Source organism: Panthera uncia, assembly GCF_023721935.1.
Source record: "Panthera uncia isolate 11264 chromosome A3 unlocalized genomic scaffold, Puncia_PCG_1.0 HiC_scaffold_11, whole genome shotgun sequence".
In the NCBI taxonomy this organism is placed as follows: Eukaryota; Metazoa; Chordata; class Mammalia; order Carnivora; family Felidae; genus Panthera; species Panthera uncia.
The window spans coordinates 42,022,933-42,042,892 of NW_026057578.1; the positions used below are offsets into that span (position 1 = coordinate 42,022,933).

A 19,960-nucleotide genomic window follows, 5' to 3' on the forward strand; every position below is an offset into this window, starting at 1 on the left:
GGTTACTGGAGGGGTTGTGGGAGTGGGGATGGGCTAAATGGGTAAGCGGCACTAAGGAATCTACTCCTGAAATCATTGTTGCACTATATGCTAACTAACTTGGATATAAATTTTTAAAAATTAAATAAATAAATAAATAAATAAATAAATTCCTTGAAGTGGTCCCTGCAGAGTAAATACAGGTTCCTGTATTTATAGCCTTGGAGGATGGGGACAAATTGCTGAGTATCCTTTTTTCTTTTTAATAGTTCTTTAGGTGATCTTTTTTTTAAATGCCATTTATTTATTTATTTATTTATTTATTTATTTATTTATTTTTGACAGCATGCAAGCGCGGGAGGGGCAGAGAAAGAGGGACAGAGGATCTGAAGCAGGATCTCCACTGACAGCAGCGAGCCCGATGTGGGGCTTGAATTCATGAACTGTGAGATCATGATCTGAACCGAAGTAGGTCGCTCAACTGACTGAGCCACCCAGGTGCCCCAATTCTTTTTTTTTTTTTAAGTTTTATTTATTTTGAGAGAGAGAGAGAGAGAGAGAGAGAGAACACAAGTGGGGGAGGGGCAGAGAGAGAGGGAGACAGAGAATCCCAAGCAGACTCTGTGCAGTCAGCGCAGGGCCCCATGTGGGGCTGGAACTCACATCATGACCTGAGCCGAAATCAAGAGTCAGGCTAAACCCACTAAGCCACCCAGGTCCGCATGCCCCAACTCTTCAGGCGATCTTATCATCTTATTCATTCTGTGGGAAAGGGGGACATGCCCTAGACCAGGGCTCCTGAAGCTTCAAGCTTAACTCCACTTCTAACCAGCTCCCAGATGATGGCAATGCTGCTCATCCACAGATCACAATTTGAGCAGCAAGATTCTAGAGGACACACATTGAAATAATTTCCGGGTATCAACTATGATGCGGTAAAGATGATTAGACTCAGCACGCCGAGGCCCTGAATTCTGTGCCGCTGCTGGGACTCACTAGGTGAGTGACCTTGCCCTAAATCTTGACATTGTCTAAGCCTCAGTCTCCTCATCTGCAAAACAGGTGCAGTACCATGTATTACAGGATACGGCTGTGAGGATCAAATAACATGAATATATCTCAAAAACAAAAGGAGCCAGACATACAAGCACGAATCTGTAAGATTCCATTTTTGTGAAATTCCAGAACACGCAAAATTAACCTACGGTGACAGAAATCAGAACACTGGGCGCCTCCCGCTTTTTTGTGGGGGAGAGGTACAGACTGACCGGGAAAGGACAGGAGGGAACTTTCTGGGGTGGTCAAAGTTCCCTGCTTGTTTCTGTAGTTACATGGGTACACACATCATCAAAACTCATTGAACTATGCACTTAAAACCTGTGCATTTTTTAAAGATTTTATTTTTAAGTAATCTCTACGCCCAACGTGGGGCTCAAATTTACAACCCCCAGATCAAGAGTCGCTGGCTCTACCGGCTGAGCCTGCCAAGCGCCCCAAAACCTGTGCGTTTTACTGCATGTAAATTATAGCTACATTTTAAAGCACATTACAAGCAAATGATGCCGTTTCGTGCAAACCGTGAAGTGCCATCGGAATGGAAGCGGGTCCTAGGTGGGTGAGAGGCGCGGTGGTGCGCACGCCCTCTGCGGGGTGGAAGTCCTGGGTCGCCAGGCGACCGCCCCTACCCTGCCTCCGCTCACCCCACCCCCCCTCCTTCCGGGCCCGCCGCTTACTTGCAGCGGAACTCGTCTAGCACGCGCTGCGCCTCCGCACCCTGGCGCTCCAGCCGCGTGCGCTCGGCCGCCAGGTCCCGGGCGCGCTGGAGGTTGCCCTCGACGTGGCGGGCGAGGGCGTCCTCGGGGCCGGCCAGCTCGCCCAGGCGCTGGAAGGCGTCCAGCTGCCGCCGGAGGACAGCGTGGCGCTGCTCGAGCGCGCGGGCCCGCTGGACGTGAGCGGCCACGCGCTCGCCGAGCCCCTGCAGCGCGGCCAGGCTGGGCGCCGCCGTCCGGCCCTCCGCCAGGCTATCGGGCTCGGCGGCGCGCGGCGCCTCCTCGGCGCGCTCGTACTGCTCCTTGCGGGTCTGGAAGACGTAGCTGCGCCGGTACATGGCTCCGGTGCGGGCGAGCGCGCGCGAACCGGCTCGTGGAGGCCGTGCGCCGGGGCGGCGGGCCGCTAAATAAACATCGGGGGGGCCCAGGCACGCTGCTGGGACGTTCCAGAGCCGATCAGCTGTCGAGCTCAACACGGCGCCCAGCCCCCAGAAGAATAAAAGAGCAGCAGGCCTGCTTTTGTGCGCCGGATTAGCGGACCATGCAGCTCTGAGGGTTGGAAGGTTAAATTGGGCAATGAGGTTTTTGTTCTGGGATTGTTAAAGCCTGTCGCTTTATGATTGAATGGGGGGTCAGGAGGACAAGAGAGGCAGGACTGCTTCCTCTGGGAATTGTGAAGGAAGCCCAAGGGAGCTTGTTAAACTTGGACTAGCTCAAAAGCCCAGGGACCCTCGCTTTGTCTCCTCTTTTTCGGACAAGCTCTCAATTACAGGCCTTTTCAACAATGCCATTTTTTTTTTCCGATCACTTCAGCAATTCTTTTGCATAATTACAACATGACATTTAGGAATCCTCCTTACGTTAGGGGTTCTTAACCACGGATGCAAAATAAATGGCCATCTCATAAAATTGTGATGTGTGCGGCAAGTAAGTTTTACTAATACCTATGCATCTGCGTTAGGAAAACATTCTTTGTACAACAACTTAAGAAGCAAATGCACGGTTATCATTGTAATGTTACCCTTGCTCCCGTGGATTCCGCCATCCTTTCCGGAGTAGAAGCAAGAAGCAAGTCGAGTTCCATCAGGATATTGGCATAACTGATTCTTTACACTAAAGAAAAAAACCCTCACAGCCTGAAAGATTTAGTAAATTGGCCAACTCTCAATTCGAGAATATAAAAGAATTTTTTGCCACTATGTTTAATTTTAATTTGTATTGTGGAAACAACAAAGCTGGGCTTTAACAAATTTAAAAGTAAATTGTGGGTGTTGAAGGAAACTAATAGCATTTGATGAGAATGATCCAACATATGACTATTTTGTCATGTCTCCAATTTATTTTTTTATTTTTTGAGGGGGGGGGGGGCACAGTGAGTGAGGGGCAGAAAGAGAGAGGGAGAGAGAGAGAAGCAGGGCTCCCCTGAAGTGGGGCTTGTGTGTTTTTTTAACCAAATGGGGGCTCGTGTTCACCGGAAGTAGGGCTGGAGGACTCAAACTTAGGAATGGTGAGATCATGACTTTAGCAGAAGTCAGTTGCCTAACCCACTGAGCCACCCAGGTGCCCTCCAATTTATTTTTTTTTTTAAGTTTATTTTTATTTACTTTGAGAGAGAGCGAGATAGAGAGCAAGCAGGGGAGGGAAGAGGGCGAGGGAGACAATCCCATTCAGGCTCTACCCTAACAGCACAAAGCCAGATGCCGGGCTTGAACTCAAAAAAAGTGAGATCATGACCTGAGCCAAAATCAAGAGCTGAGCATTTAACCGAAACCGAGCCAGCCTCCCAGGTGCCCCAAGTCTCTGATTTAAAAATCATTATCAAAAAGGTTGTTTTCCTTAAAAAAGGATTCAGCTTTGGGGCGCCTGGGTGGCGCAGTCGGTTAAGCGTCCGACTTCAGCCAGGTCACGATCTCGAGGTCCGTGAGTTCGAGCCCCGCGTCAGGCTCTGGGCTGATGGCTCGGAGCCTGGAGCCTGTTTCCGATTCTGTGTCTCCCTTTCTCTCTGCCCCTCCCCCGTTCATGCTCTGTCTCTCTCTGTCCCAAAAATAAATAAAAAACATTGAAAAAAAAATTAAAAAAAAAAAAAAAAAGGATTCAGCTTAGCAGTGCCATATAATTAACAACTATATGGATTGCACATAATTACATAATTATATTACAAATTAAAGTTATAGTTACCAAAGTTCGAGAAAAGGACACAGATCTTTAATGGGTTTTATTATTTCTCCAAAAAGACTGTAAGATAATGGAATGAATTCAGTTGAAAGTGACTCTAAGATAAGGTCCAGAGTTGTGGTGGTGGTGCTGTTATTGTTCTATTTTCTTTTCTTAAGGCATTTAAAAATAGATGTTATGATCAAATCAAGGAGAGCCACATGAGTATTTTTGGTAGATACACATGTATCATGCTGATGGCATGGTAAATTGGTTTCCGGCTTCCTAGAGAGCAAAACCAGCACAGAACAAAGAAAGGATATAAAAGCACTTGTTCCTTCTGACATCAGGTATTAGTTAAATATTGCTACAGAACAAACTGACCCCAAAACTAAGTGGCACACAAGAAGAAATATTTAGCGCCGCACTCCCAGATCGGCAGGTCAGCTGGATAGCTCTCCTTCGAGCTGCAGATCTTTCAATCTGCTAGGGGAGCTGTGCTCCAAATGTCTCTCTTCCTCCTAGAACTAGTGATGACAAGAGGACGAAAAGAAGCCCAGCCACACAATCTCTTTCCAAGCCTTTGTTTGCATCCTGTCCATTAACACCCCTTTCATCAAAGCAAACCAGGTGGCCACAGCCAAAGTCGAGAGGCAGGGAAGAGGCACCACCCACCCCCAGGGCCATGGCAAGGGTGCGGGTGTGTAACTGTCACACTGCAGTGAAGAACTGGGACCAGAAACTCCATCAACCACACACAGTAATCCCATTTGAAAGAAAAAATAGATATCCCAGAAACATAACAAAGGGAAAAAATATTATTTCAATTTAATACAGTGGAATAAACACTTAGAAAATATTTACTCATAAAGCGTGTCTCAGGAAGAGAAATATTGAACAAGGTCAAGTCCCCCCCTACCCTCAAAGTGCAGGGAGACAAATTCCTACTCAACTAATTCAAGACACAAGGAAATCTGGAATAAGTTCTAAAATAGAGATCTTCCCAAAATGTGGTTGTACCTAAAGCAGAAAGTTAAAGAGAAGTTAGAATTTCAGGCAGAACAGCATAAACAAGGTGTGAGAACAACTGGAGTAAGGTGCAGTAAAGGGAGCCATGTGCTTCCTGGGCGTGGTGAGCCTGAACTGAGGAGAGCTTGGCAAGAAGGGTCCCAAAAAAGGAAAGTTCGAAGGAAGGGCTGGGCTTCCCATCAGCTGCGGTGGCTTGAATGCAGGCATCATCTCCACAACTTCTCCCAAGCCCTACCAAAAATGGCAGCAAAGAATTTATTTTTAGATGAAAACTCCACAAAAATAAGGAAGAAAAGATCACAGTGGACAAGATATACCAACAAATTTTCAGAGGGCTGAACAGAGAGATTAGTGGCAACTGACTTAATGGAGTGAAGCAAGCTGACACCTACATGGGGCAGAGGGCACTGGGAAAGGAAAACAAGATGGTTCACCTAGAGGAGTCTCAGAAAAGCTTACGAATTGGATGTACCAGGGGCGCTTGGATGACTCAGTTGGTTAAGCATTCAACTTCAGCTCAGGTCATGATCTCACAGCTGGTGAGTTCCAGCCCCACGTCAGGCTCTTGTGCAGACAGCTCAGAGCTTGGATTCTGCTTCAGATCCTGTGTCTCCCTCTCTCTCTCTGTCCCTCCCCCAACTCGCACTCTATCTCTCTCTCTTTCAAAAATAAACAAACATTAAAAATATTAAAAAAAAAAAAAAAGTAACTGGATGTACCAGATACGACAGAAGGTGGGGGTGAAGGGTAGAGCTGAAAAGCCATAGGGTTAGCCCAGGGCCCAAGAAGCAGTTAGAATTTCAGATCGCCTACCCCATTCCTGCGCAGCCTGGCAAAGCTGAGTGAAACTGAACGGGAGAGGTCTTGAGTTGAAAGTCACCTAGTTGAAACACAGCTAAGGACAGGATAAGACCATACTGGAACAAAGGAATTAAGACAGTGGATGCCTCACGAAAGATGAGCTGTACAATCTCCATCTCTCCATTTACCACTTCGCTTCTCTTCTAGGATGCTGGTCACCTGGCATGTATTTCCCTGGGGCAGGAGAAAATTCTCTGGGGAAACTGAGTGACTTCGGAGAAAAAAAAATCACCAGATACTGAATTTGGAATATGGACTGACTGGCTTTTGGTTTGAACACGAAACACGTTTGTACAGTCCAACGTAACCCAAGCTGTTGATCATCAGACTAAGACCCATTTTATAATGAAGTTTTACTTGTGACAGCATAGGATTTTTAAATCTCTCTTTCTCACCTAGATTTTTGTTTTTGAAAATTAGTATTTTTCCCTAAAAGGATAGATTCCCTAGATTTGTATACTTTGCCCTGTCCTGTACCGGGGCAATGGTATTATCATGATATCCTGCTCTACTCTGTTGATGCGGAGTGTAAAAGTGTAAATATTTCCTATCGGAATGTTACTATAATTAGTTGGGTTTTCCTCTCACAGGAGGAAAGAAACTAAGCTGGTGTAGTTAGCTTCTTCTGTGGGACCTCTGGGTGGTTTGTGACTTTGTGACTTGTTCTTGAATCCTGTTTTTTAACTGGCCATAAAGTATGACAATGAGCACTAATCGACAGCTAATCCCCCTCTCCTGGTCATTTTAGTTTGGGCTCCCCCGAAGCAAACCCTGAAACAAGAGTTAAAGTGCAAGTAGTTTATCTAGAAGGTAATCCCAGGAAGGGCCTGCAGGGAGGCAGGAGGGAGACAAGGAAGGCCAAACACGGTTTGTGATAACAAGCCAGTCACCACGCTGCGGCAGGCAATGGGGGTCAGTCGCACTGGAAACTCTGGGAGATAGCTCGGTACAGGCACCTCAGAGCCACCCCACCCAAGGGTGAAAGAGCTGGAGATTTACCCACCACTCCCAGGGCCCAAGGGCTGATCACAGGGCATTTCTGGTCTGCCACAGGCAGCCAAAGTAGCTGAGGTTAGCTTTTGACCCCATCACCTTAGCAAGTGACCTAGCCAATCAGGTTCCAGTATGGACACCGGGCAATGGGAATAATCACTTACATGAAGAGGCTCGTCATACATTTCAGTTTACCTGAGATGATCCACGTTTACGCATCTATCTCGGCACAAGTATAGATAGCACCCTCTTTTATTCTCAAGAGTTTCTTAGTTTGTCTGGGAATGCTGCCTCTCTTATTCTGGCCCACGTGACCTGAATGTCTAGCCTGAATCTAATCATAAGGAAACATCCACGCAAACCCAAAATAAGAAACATTCTATTAATAAAAATAGAAGGGGATGATATTCTTCCAAAATGTAAATACCAGAAAAGAAAAAGAGAGACTAGAGAAATGTTCCAGATGAAAGGAAACTAAGGAATCACAGCATCTACATGCAATACTGTTCCTAGACCCCATCCTACGTTTGGAAGAGAAGAAAGTGCTATAAAGGTCATCGCTAGATCCCTTGACAAAATTAGACTATGGACACTCAATTAGGTAAAAGAATTGTGTCAATGTTGAATTCACTGAAGTTTCTTTCTGACTATAGCACAGTTAAGTAAAATGATATCTTTATTCTTAGAAAATATATTCTTAGCCATCTAGGGGTGAAACACATGATGTATGCAACTTACTCTGAAAAAATTCTGAAAAACAAAATAAAATAAAATAAAATAAGTTCTAAAAGCATGACATGTGTAAATATAAACATAGACATAAACATAAAAATGTATGGAGAAAGAGAGAGAAAGGAGATGAGGCAAAATAGTGACAATAGGTCAGTCTTGGTAAAGGATATATGGGTATTGTATAATCGCAATTTCTCAAAGAAAGTTGGAAATTACTTTCAAAACCATTTGTGGAAATCCTGATCCTCTTCTATGTTAAGCATTTTGCAGTGTAGGCATTTAATAAACATCATTTCCTTTACCTTATAGCCATATAAATGTGCGTAACAGCAAAGAGAGAGAGAGAAGGACAGAGAGGAAGATGGTTTAGCCAACTGTGTAGTAACAACAGGAGAAAATGGTCTATAACCATTATAAGCATGTGGAAGACATGATGATATAAGTGAGAATGTTTATAACAAACATGAAGGGGAGCAGAAAAACAAAATACCAGATGCATGGTGATGACAGTCATCTAAGAACACATATATGTACATAATTGGATACTCGTGTCATATACCAGGTTTTATATTCATCACATCTTATTGTCATTTAAAGTTAATTGCATATATGGCGCTTCTTAAAAATTTTAATTAGCATTCTTAATTAAAGAACTGAACAACTATTTTAAAAGCCTGAGTAAAATAGGCATAGATGTTTGCCTTTTAGTCAACTTCATATTCTACAACTTTGAGCTTTCTCTTTCAGTTTACATACATCCTGAGTTTGCTGTGGGCTTTTTCCAGACACAAAGAGTAGTATAGAACATTCATGTAAATGCCAAGTCTCTGCTGTTTTCTAGTTGTGTGGTCTTGAACAATTCAGTTAATCTGTTTTCTAAAATGATGGATTTGAGCAAAACAATCTCTAAGATCTCCTTTCTGCTTGTTAGGGGCCAAATTGTGTCCTCTAAAATTCACGTTTTAGGGGCACTGGGGTGGCTCAGTCAGTTGAGCATCTGACTTTGGCTCAGGTCACTATCTCACGGTTCATGGCTTTGAGCCCCACGTTGGACTCTGTGCTGACAGCTCAGAGCCTGGAGACTGCTTTGGATCCTGTGTCTCCCTCGCTCTCTATCCCTGCCCCCCCCCAAAATAAATAATAAACATTAAAAAAATTAATAAAGAATAAAAATAAATAAACCACATTTTAGTCCTAACCCCCAGGGCCTCAGAATGAAACCATATTTGGAGATAGGGCCTTTAAAGAGGTAATTAAGGTAAAATGAGGTCATATGAGTGGGCCCTAATCCAGTGTGACTGGTGTCCTTATAAGAAGAGTAGATGAGGACACAGACATACATACAGAGAGAAGACCATGTGAGGATACAGGGAGAAGGTGGCCATCTGCAGCCAAGGAGAAACCAACTCTGCCGATACCTCAGTCTCAGACTTCAAGACTCCACAGCTATAAAAAGAAAAAGTGAATCTCTGCTGTTGAGGCCACCCAGTCTGTGCTTCTTTGTTATGGCAGCCCAAGCAAACCAATATACTGCTCTAACATTCTGATTCTTCTGCTTGCTCTTCTTTTATGGGCCATCCATTTCCCAGGATATATAAATGTCTGCCACAAGAGGGCCACTCCGCCCTCAGAGTGAACACCCTGCCTCCTGGTCGCCCAGAGAGCGATTGCTGATTGCAAAGGGGACAGAAGGATGTGCAGATGAACAGCCTGAAGCCTTTCCACAAAACTGGATCGACCCCAAAGACAAGCCATCCTGGAAAGGTTCATTTCCAGTAGGGTGACCAGCAAACCCGAGGGAAAGGGCAGACCCCTGGCTCCCCAGCCCCTGCTCTCTTAGGGTGGCCTCCCCATCAGGCCCCAGCCTTTATAGTATGCTTAGCTACCCTGTAAGTGATAAGTCCGCATGAAGAGTAATAACAGATGGGGAAACATCACAAGCAAGGCTCAATCTCCAGCTGCACACACACGAAGACTTCCGGGAAAGTAAAGCCGCAGATTCAAACACTATCAAAGCCAGGAGGGCACTGAGCACCAACCAGCTTTTCTCAGGGTCTGGTACAGAAACTGAAGTAAGAATCAACAAACCCAAATTTGTTGGATGACAGATATGTTCCTTGGGCTTTTCGACTGATGGGCACCAGGACAAGGCATGACAACTAAATGCAACGCATGATACTGAATAGGATTTTAGACTAAGAAAAAGAAGCTATAAAGGATTATTATTGTGATGATCAGTGAAATTTGGATAAGGAATACAAATTAGATAATAATATTACAAGTGTTGGGGCACCTGGGTGGCTCAGTCCATTAAGCGTCCAATTTCGGCTCAGGTCATGATCTCACCATCGTTGGTGGGTTCGAGCCGCACACTGGGCTCTGGTCAGCACAGAGTCAGAGCCTGCTTCAGATTCTGTGTCTCCCTGTCTCTCTCTCTGCCCCTCCCCTGCTCGTACTCTCTTTCTCTCTCAAAAATAAATAAACATTCAAATAATAATAATAATATTATTAAAGGTGTTAAAATGGCTGCTTTTGGGGTGCCTGGGTGACTCAGTCGGTTAAGCAGCCGACTTCGGCTCGGGTCATGATCTCGCAGTCCGTGAGTTCGAGCCCCGCTTCGGGCTCTGTGCTGGCAGCTCAGAGCATGGAGCCTGTTTCAGATTCTGTGTCTCCCTCTCTCTGACCCTCCCCTGTTCATGCTCTGTCTCTCCCCGTCTCAAAAATAAATAACGTTAAAAAAAAAAATTTTTTTTAAATGGCTGCTTTTGGTAATTGTACTATGGCATGTGAGAAAATGACCTTGTTCTTAGGAAATACATGCTAGTTTAAAGAATAATGAGTCACAGTGTCCAATTTACCCTCATTTGGTCAGAAAATAAGTAATATACATGCATATACAATACACACGTATAAAAATAAATACAGAGAATAAAAAAGCAAATGGAGAAAAATGTAAATAATTGGTAGGTTTGGGTAAAGGGCATATGCAACGTTTCTATAAATTTGAAATTATAACAAAAGAAAAATCACTCCCCTCCCCAAATCCCAAACACCTCTGGGAAAATTGTGCTGAGAATAGATATTTCTTAGTAACCGCAAGAAAATACAAAAATGCTCCTTGCTCCTTTGATTTATGAGATGGTATCATGGTCTCAGCAGCCAGGGTTTCACTGATGATTATGGTGGGAGTTTAACACCACTAATAATGAAGGGCTTTTGAAATATATGTGGACTTACCTTCCCTGAACACCAGACAATGGGGCACTACCTCGGAATGTCTTAGACATTGCTACACCTGCTCATTCATCATCATTCTGGTCATGCATGAAAAGTGACCATACCCATGACTTCAGGGATGCAGAAATGAGTCATTGTCCCAGCAGGCGCCATCCTCAGGACCAAGTTTGGAGAAGGCTCTTTCACAGTTATAATTTCTTGTGGATTTAAAGCTAGCCACGCTATTCATATTTCTGCTCTGTACTTCTCTTTAAGATATCATTAAACAGACCCACCACCACTCTTAAGCTGGGTCAGCCTACATCTGAACCACAGCTCCTTTTCTTCTGGGAATAGATTGTCAAGTGGTTTGATGTATCATGGAGTCACAGCTGGCCAACCGGCATGCCCATTTTGCCCTAAAAGGAGGATGTGCGAGCCCCTGGTTTGTACTACTTAGGAAACGGATACGAAGGAATTAGGCATACATATCCACGAAGGCATTTCTGATAGAAATATACATTCACAGATTGAAGCATACATCTGGTATATCATTTTTATAGGGCCATCCATACTTTCCCATGGATATCAAGAGGAACTGATTTAACTATTTCATAAGAGAAGATGTTCTTATCTTCTCAAGTTCACCCAACTTTATAGCTTTAACCTGAAATTGGGAGGGATGATATTCCAAGCTACTTTACCCACTATTTTCAGACTCTGCACACAGTTTGAAAGTATAGTAAGGGATGCTAAGACTGTACATTTTAAGCTCTAACCTTCAATTCTTGGACTTAAACTCCATGTGAAGTTTTCCAGTGAAATTTGTAACGACAGCCTGTTTGAGTAGGAGCGCCATTGTTCGGTGGGCATATGAGCCTGGCCAAAATTCAAAGAACTACCTATTCCAACCATCTTCCTTGTTAGTTCATTTGCAAAAGGACTGTAATGATGTGAATTACCCTATACTCCACTCTCTACCACCAGCTCATGGTTGATACTTACTAACTCCTACCCCTTCATTTATCTAATATTTTTGTCTTCTGACTTTTCTTCTCACCCAGCAGATACCATCCTTTTCTTCATTTGTCTTTGCCCCTTGGTTTTGGAAACCAATATCTTCCTTACTCCCTTGAACAACGCCCCACACCCACCCATCAGCTCATGCAAATTAATTTATGAAGTAGACTGTTGAGAGGTCTTCAGTTCCACACACCTGAGCCCACCACAGGCTTAGCCAAGATGCCTCTCTAAGGCACCTGGCTAAGGCTCCACCTCTCCACTACCCAGGCAGACCTGCTCACGCGATTGTTCTAACTAGCCTAGAGCTCTTTAAAGGCAAGGCAGATGTCAATGCTGTTCATTCTACAGTGCCCACTCTCTACCAGAGGATCGGTCCAGGGATCCATCTTCCATCCTTCCCCAGGCTGCTGGAAACCCTAGAAGGTTAGCCCTCCTAGATTGCTTCACCTGACTCCGTGCCCTCGGTCTTCCTGTAGGGTTTCGCAAATGGGGGTCGCTGGCAGGAGATCACAGAGACTTCCTTCTTGTTTCCCTCTCCCCTCTAAGCAAAATCACCCCTTCATGGCATCTCATGCTTCCTGCTGTTGCTAGTTCTGGGCCCTTTATCACGCTTTGATGATTCCCTTAACCCTGCTCACAGCTCTGGAGGTTGTCTCTTCATTAAATTCTCTTCAGTTAAGCTCTTTGTTTATACCGTTTATTTCCTGCCAGATACAGAAGAACCCTGGCGGATGCAAAATCTCATTCATCAACCAGTAAAGCTTCTGAAACACTGTAGGTATCCGCTAAAATGAATTAAACAACAAATGAAACTTAGAAAGAAACTTGAAATCAAGACAAAGTTTTTGAGTGTTGGGAAGTTTCATCTTGAAACTTTCAGATGGGGAAGCTGAGTATCGCTTGGCCAAAGACGAAGCTCGAGGCTCTTATCGATAGCTGTACCAGAGGCCTGGTCCTCTTACTCCACGTTTGCTGACTGGGCTGTTTCAAAAGATGTGGTCAAACTTTGTAAGCAGCCCTCAATTGAAATTTGCTTTGCTCTCCACTGTGATGACTAGATTTCTGTTGTCTCCCATCGTTAGAAGGAATATAGAGGGACAGGACAAAAATCCATTCGTTAAGAAAGAAAACAGTGCACCAGTCAGCAGAATGACTAGACACAATAAAAGAAAAAAAAAAAACTTCCTTGCAAAAGAGCTTTCTATTTTAAGAAGATGAATAAAAAGAAGAGATGCCCTCAAGTGATAGATAATGAAGACATTCCCCAGGCATCCTCAGCCTCTGTGGCTTTTCAGATGTAAACCTGAAACGTAGTCCATTACAAAGGGTGGCATCCAAGCTGGATTCCAGCTGCTTGTTCTGTTCTGTGGTCAGCCTGTGCTGAACATAGCAGTTTAAACAAGCCACAGAGCTGTGAGTGGCCCCTGTGTCTAAAATGCCTTCTGGATTATCCTCAATGACTCTAATCGTAGGACTTAGAATCTGCAAGGATGAGAATTAAACGGGACATTTAGGGTCCAGCTCTCCGGGGTACATTATTTTTTCAAACTAACCTGGGTTTTTGGGTAACACACACACTGGATCTGAAAATGCCACTTTGTCACAATTTGCTATGTGATATCCTAGTGACCTCTAAGGCCAATTCCAGGACATCGCAGGGACAACACACCAGTGTCCCCAAGCCTGCATTTGGGGCACTATTTGGCCGAGTCACTTGCAGTATTATTCTGGAGCTGCCTCTCAGGAGCTCATAAGACCCAACTATTGTATTTCCAGGAATTTGGGTTGCTGGTTAACACCTCACTGATAGCTTGAAACCAGCAATAGTGGGAGTTTTCACACCACAGGAGTTGACAAACACTATAAAGACATTTCTTCCCTTGAAACTCAGCTGTTCAACATTCACTGGAATCATGTTAACTATGAAATAATACTGATCCATCTCTCCAATTGAGAAGGAAAGCTGGTAAATGCGAATAAAAAGGGCCAGCCGGATATCCAAGGCCGGATAGTCCCCTTGCATGCTTTTGGCTTCTGCAATCTTGCTTTCCTCTTGCATCAGCCAGAAGCCAGGAATCTGAAGCTTGAATATACTAGTCCCGCCCAACCCGGAAGCACATATGTATAAAAGATCAGTATAACCCAAGCCAGATGCTCAGCCTTTGGAGTTGACTCCGCTGGGCTGGCACCGGTGACAAATAAAAAGTCTTTTCTGATTCCCTAGCGCTTGTTGCTTGTCTCTTCCTGGGCGCCGAGTATTTGCTATAACACAGGGGCTGAAATTGATGGGTAGAAATTTGTTCTTTCTTCAATCCCTGCAAACTCAAAGAAGAGAACCAGCCTTCCCAAGTACATTATTGAAAATAGTCCCCTAAATTCAAATACTCAGTTAAAAAAATTAGAGCAGAATTAGAGTCTACAGCCTGAGAAAATGGTTTGTTTTGATTTCGAGTTGGCTCAAGAAGTTTCTGACAGTTAATTTCATATAATTGCCTTATAAAGTTAAAATGCCTTCTAAAATTTTATGGGGCCATTTCAAAACCTAGGGAAATCAGCCAGTAAATTAAAATGTATCTCTGCAAGGAGAGAAAGAGATTGATCTCAAGACTAGTTTAGGCCCAGCTGGAGGACTTGGTCTCTGTTCCAGTGGAAAGGAAGGTAGCAATCCTTAGCAAAGCCCAAGATTTCTTTTTCCTCAAATAATGACTGACCACTGCCTCTGTTGTTTTTGGCCAAGTGTTTGACCAAAACAAGAATTTTGCAACTGCAATGACCTAACTTGGGAAACAATTTTATAACATTTTCTAGGAACCACAAAACCTTTGTTTTACTCTTTCTGAAGACCGACAGTGGGACCAGAAGGAGAGCATAATATTTTGCCGTGTAACAAAGAAAAAAACTTGATAAGGTCAGCGGCTGGAAGAATTTTTCAGTTCAAATAACGGTCATCCAGAGCCCGTGAAATGCTGCCTTTCAAACCAATAATGAACGTGCCTTGCACAACATCACATCCAGCTAAAATCCTGGATCCGCTCAGCTGATTATTAGGGCATTAAATGGTGACCTTTATCATACAATAAATTGTAAGCCGGGCAGCTAGGTTTGACAAAAACAGCAGGAACTGCAGTTAGCAGCAAAAACAGACTCACGTGTTAGAAGAGCCAGGAGAAAACTTCTTGACGTGGTTGGAAGAAAATAGAAGCTTCTTGCAGTGACTCGAACTTCAGTTGGATGAGTGTAGATGATCCAAGTTAGGCAACGTTATGATTGCTGGGGACTGCAAAAAAAATCAGTCAGCTCAACTATCAGCAAAATGCCCTCCCAAGGCCTATTAAATAATGTACCAGTGAAGTTATTTGAAGTAAACTGATATACTGTGCCATAGGATGTATGGACTAAAATTATGGACACTTGAGTTCAATGGTCTAGGTTTAAATTCTCTGCAACCCATGGTGTGCCTGAGTGGTTTAGTTGGTTAAGCGTCTGACTCCTGATTTTGGCTCGGGTCGTGATCTCAGGGTTTCTTAAGTTTGAGCCGCATGTCGCGCTCTGCACTAAGAGTGCAGAGCCTGCTTGGGATTCTCTCTCTCTGCCTCTCCCTTACTTGTGCTCTCTCTCTCTTTCAAAAATAAATAAATAAACTTTAATAATTCTTTGTGACCCTTTAGCTACATGGTCTCAGAAAAGAGACTTAATTTCTCTAAGCCTCACATGCCCCATCTAGAAACTGGGGGTGATAGTAGTTCCCAAAAGATGTTGTGAGGGCTACATAATGTGTTCAGAATGATGGGTGGCACATAGTAAGTGCTTAATAGACATTAGCGATTATTTTTTTTTGCATATAGGCTGATGGGCTTTAAGCATTTGTCTTAGTTTGGAATCCCCCAGAAACAGCCTCTGAGCACAAGTGGTGTATTTGGGAGATGATCATGTCACAGCAGTAGATGAATGGGGGACATAAGGCAGGAAGGGAAGGTGGCCAGTCACGGGGGTGTCATCACCACTACCTCTGTGGGCAGCAGGAGCTCACTGTATCTGGGACCTCTAGGAGACAGAACAGGACACCCCACAGAACTATCCCACCCAAGGAGGGAGGAAGCTGGGTACTTATTCACAGCTCCCTGTCCATCTTTGGTTGGGAACTGCTCCCAAAGGCATTCACCCTCTAGGACACGGGACAGAAAATGGCAGGCAGTTCAGAGTTTGCAGCCTTCAGCGTGAGAGAGTGGAAGGGGATACAGGAGGGGAACTGGCAGCAGCTACTAGAGCCCTGCATCACTGTTTTCAGATCATTAAATGGGCTGGAGTTCCTTTATTTATTTTTTAATGTTTATTTCTTTTGAGAGAGAGAAAGAACGAGCAAGAGAAGGGGCAAAGAGAGAGAGGAGAGAGAGAATCCCAAGCAAGCTCTATGCTGTCAGCACAGAGCCCAACGCAGGGTTTGATCTCATGAGCTTAGGATCATGACAGGAGCTGAAATCAAGAGTTGGAATGTTTTGTTTTGTTTTTTTTTAATCTTTATTTATTTTGGGGGGGGGAGAGAGTGAGACAGAGCGTGATCAGGGGAGGGGCAGAGAAAGAGGGAGACACAGAATCCAAAGCAGGCTCCAGGCTCTGAGCTGTTAAGCACAGAGCCTGACATGGGGCTCGAACTCACGAATGGCGAGATCATGACCTGAGCTAAAATCTGACGCTCAACTGACTGAGCCACTGAGACACCTCTGAAGTTTATATATTTGTTTTAATGGGTCAACCCTTAAGTGACAATAATACAACAGAGCAAAACAAAAAACTGTGTTCATTCTACGCTGGTTTTAATGGAGGTATTAAGAAATAAATCATGTAACTTAAAAACATTTGTATGTAAGTGCCCATTAAATCAACACAATGTTGAGTATAATAGATGGAGTTTCAACCCTAATTCTGCTTTGAACGGCTTACTCTTCCTCAATATCCATCACCCGAAGCTGGAGAGGTATCCAGTATTTTTCACAGTTCTGTGGAAGACCCAAGCCTTCATGGAAAAGGAAAACATCCCTCTTTTTTCAAAAGTCACCAAACTCTTAGCAGTTCCAATAACTGACTTTTTCAGTAAACAAAACTATTTGCGTTTTTAGGAAAAATAATATATTAAGACTTTCCCATGCATCTAGAGGTTCAAAACACTAAAACGGTAACGAACACCATAAACTCCATTCCTAAACTGCACAATGTATCTGTTGGATAATGATTGTTTGTGTCATCTTCATGTGAAAGCAGAAAGCCTGTATATGAGGCCAATGTTTCTTTTGTTTTTTTTTAAAGATTTTTTTAATGTTTGTTTGTGAGACAGAGAAAGACAGAGTTTGAAGGGGGGAGGGTCAGAGAGAGGGAGACACAGAATCTGAAACAGGCTCTGGGCTCTGAGTTATGAGCACAGAGCCCGACATTGGGCTCAAACTCACAGACCGTGAGATCATGACCTGAGCCAACCTGAGCCGAAGTCGGACGCTTAACCGACTGAGCCACCCAGGCGCCCCGAGGCCAACGTTTCTAAAGAGAAATGACTGCCTCAGAGGAAAAGATTGGAAGATTTGCCTATCTAAAACGTAAACTGCTTTGTGTTAAAAAAAAAAAAAAAAAAAAAACAATAAAGAACAACAAACCCTAAACAATGTTAAAAGCTAAAATAAACACAGGGGGATGGTTTGCGTATTAGACAAAAGACAAAGTACTAGGTAATGAAAATTACAAATCAAAAACAAAAAGACAAAAAGACAGCAGAAAAGTGAAGGACAAGATCAGCTGAAAAGTTTACCTGTTTCAGAAATCAGCCATTTGTGACATTTTCAAATGAAAGGAAAAAGAACCATATATTATTATGCCCAGAATTCGTGATCCCCAAAGACCACCAGGGAGCCGAGTCCGATGCAAAAGCAAAAGAGCCTTTATTCGAGCTAGCTCGAGCTCAATCCCCTACCTGCACCAACGCAGCGGTGAGATACCAGGGAGAGAGAGCGAGTTTCAAAAGGACAAAGGTTTTATTGGGGCCTAGGGGCAGTTGGTGAGGTAATGGCTATGGCCTCAGCCGATTGGCTGGGGAAAGGTCCGAGTCCTGTTAGGCAGGTGGGGGGGAGGGGTTACTCAAGGGGAGGAGGTGTGGTCAAGGTGAAGGACACAGAACAAGATGGAGTCGGCCGGCGTAGGCCCGCCCTTTCAAGTCCATGTCTACTGATTATGTTGATCACATCTACAAAATATCTTCACATCAATGTCTTCACTAGAATTTGACCAAGCCATCAAGCACCAAAGCCTAATCAACTTGACACATAAAATTAGCCACCACACATGGTTATGTCTGCTACTTCATGGGGAAAATAGGAGTCCTCAGAAAGACACTCTCTCAACGTCCGCCCCCAAGTTCACAGTCCAACATGCCATTTCCCCTCCAGGACTGCTCATCAATATTTGAGTCTGCTGACTACATTCCCCTTCTTGAAGCACCCTTTCTTTCTTTTTTTTTTTTTTAATGTTTATTTATTTTTGAGAGAGACAGAGACAGAACGCGAGTGGGTTAGCGAGAGAGGAAGACACAGAATCGGAAGCAGGCTCCAGGCTCTGAGCTGTCAGCACAAAGCCCGATGTGGGGCTCAAACTCATGAGCCATGAGAAGATGACCTGAGCCGAAGTCAGACGCTCAACCGACTGAGCCATCCAGGCGCCCCTTGAAGCACCCTTTCTTACGCCCGTTATTCCACTTGCTTCTGGGTTTTCTGTTTCTTAGCCTCTTGAAGGGATCCTCTTGAGCTTCACATCTTTGAACTACTGGAGTTCCTGCGGGTTCTGTCCCCAGCCCTCTTCTCTTTCTACCCTCAGAAAACATCTCAACTTTTCTGAGATGTATGGACTGGTATCAGCTAGGATTGCATGCGGGTGCACACAGCAGGTAGCCAACAATAGTTTAACCAAATAAGATCTGCTTTTTGTCTTCAGGCACAGAGTCTAGAGGTAGGCAGTTCAGGGCTGGTATGTTGGACCACTCTTCGCTCTGCTGTCCTCAGTGCGTGGCTTGGTGTCTGTGCTCACAAGATGGCCGCTGCCCTGTAGGCATGGTGTCTACACCTGCCATGTTTTCCCACCAACTATTTGGAACTTAACTCATTTACTTATTCAACAAATACTTATTCACAACTCACTATGTGTTAACACTCTTCTAGGCACTAGGAATACAGAAGTGAAAAAAAATGGTTTAAAATCCCTGTTCTCGTGGACCTTATATTTAAATGGGGGGGGGGGGGAAGGAATAGAAAGTAGATGAGAAAAACAAGTGAAAAATGTGCGAGGTTTGATGATGAATGTTATGGAGAAACATAAAGCAGAGAAAGGAACTGGAAGGTTAGAGGTGTGTGGTAATTTTAGGCAGGGTAATCAGGGAAAGCCTCACTGAGGAGGTGACATCTGAGCACAGACCTGAGAGAAGTGATAAAGCAAGCCATTTGGTTGCCTTCCAAGCATAGGGAAGCAAGCTGATGATGAAGAGTACTATTAACATTTTTTTTTAAATCACAGGAATACGAAAACTATGTCTGTGTTGGTCCCTCAATGGTGTATGTGCATATGTGCAAATGTGTGGTATGGAGTATGGATGTACAACACAAACTCTGGAGGACACATTCCACACCAATGACAGGGCTTAATTTTGGTGAGGGGCCAAGAAATGCAGGGCAGTGAAGGTGAAGTTTTCTATGTGGCCTTTTTCTTTTTTAAAAAAAATAAGGAGAAGGTATTCTTAGACAATTTGTATAATTAAAATTTTTAATTCTTTTTTTAGAAGTTTTTTTAATGTTTATTTTTGAGAGAGAGAGAGAGAGACAGAGTGTGAGCAGGGGAGTGGCAGAGAGAGAGAGAGAGAGAGAGAGAGAGACAGAATCTGAAGCAGACTCCCGGCTCTGAGCTGTTGGCACAGAGCCCGACGTGAGGCTCAAACCCACAAACCGTGAGATCATGACCTGAGTCGAAGTAGGACACTTAACCAACTGAGCCACCCAGGCGCCCTTTTAATTCTTTTTAATTATTGGACAAAAAGGTGTTGGGCCGACGACCTTGGAACCCTTATTTTCTTTCTCTTTTCAGGGTTGTTTTTTTTCCTAACAAACTTGCATTTTTTTTTTAATAACTAGGAAAAAAATGCAACAAAGCAATTTCCATTCTGTAATTATTTCTAC

At 43.9% G+C, this 19,960-nt stretch overlaps 1 protein-coding gene across 2 annotated transcripts in view; it reads right to left on the minus strand.

Moving 5' to 3' along the window:
* BFSP1 (beaded filament structural protein 1) overlaps window positions 1-18,147 on the minus strand; it is a 59,524-nt gene extending 41,377 nt beyond the window's left edge. The window contains exons 1-2 of one of the 2 annotated variants that reach the window (XM_049651166.1): window positions 17,554-18,147; window positions 14,906-15,033 (exon numbers count right to left, since the gene is read on the minus strand). Coding sequence is in view for 1 of the 2 variants with exons in the window: in XM_049651165.1 (XP_049507122.1) it covers window positions 1,713-2,086 (374 nt within the window). In the remaining variant the exon portion in view is untranslated. Of the gene's footprint in view, window positions 1-1,712; window positions 2,369-14,905; window positions 15,034-17,553 lie in introns of those variants that run through there. The other variant, XM_049651165.1, reaches the window with a different exon arrangement.
* Window positions 18,148-19,960: the final 1,813 nt, after the last annotated feature.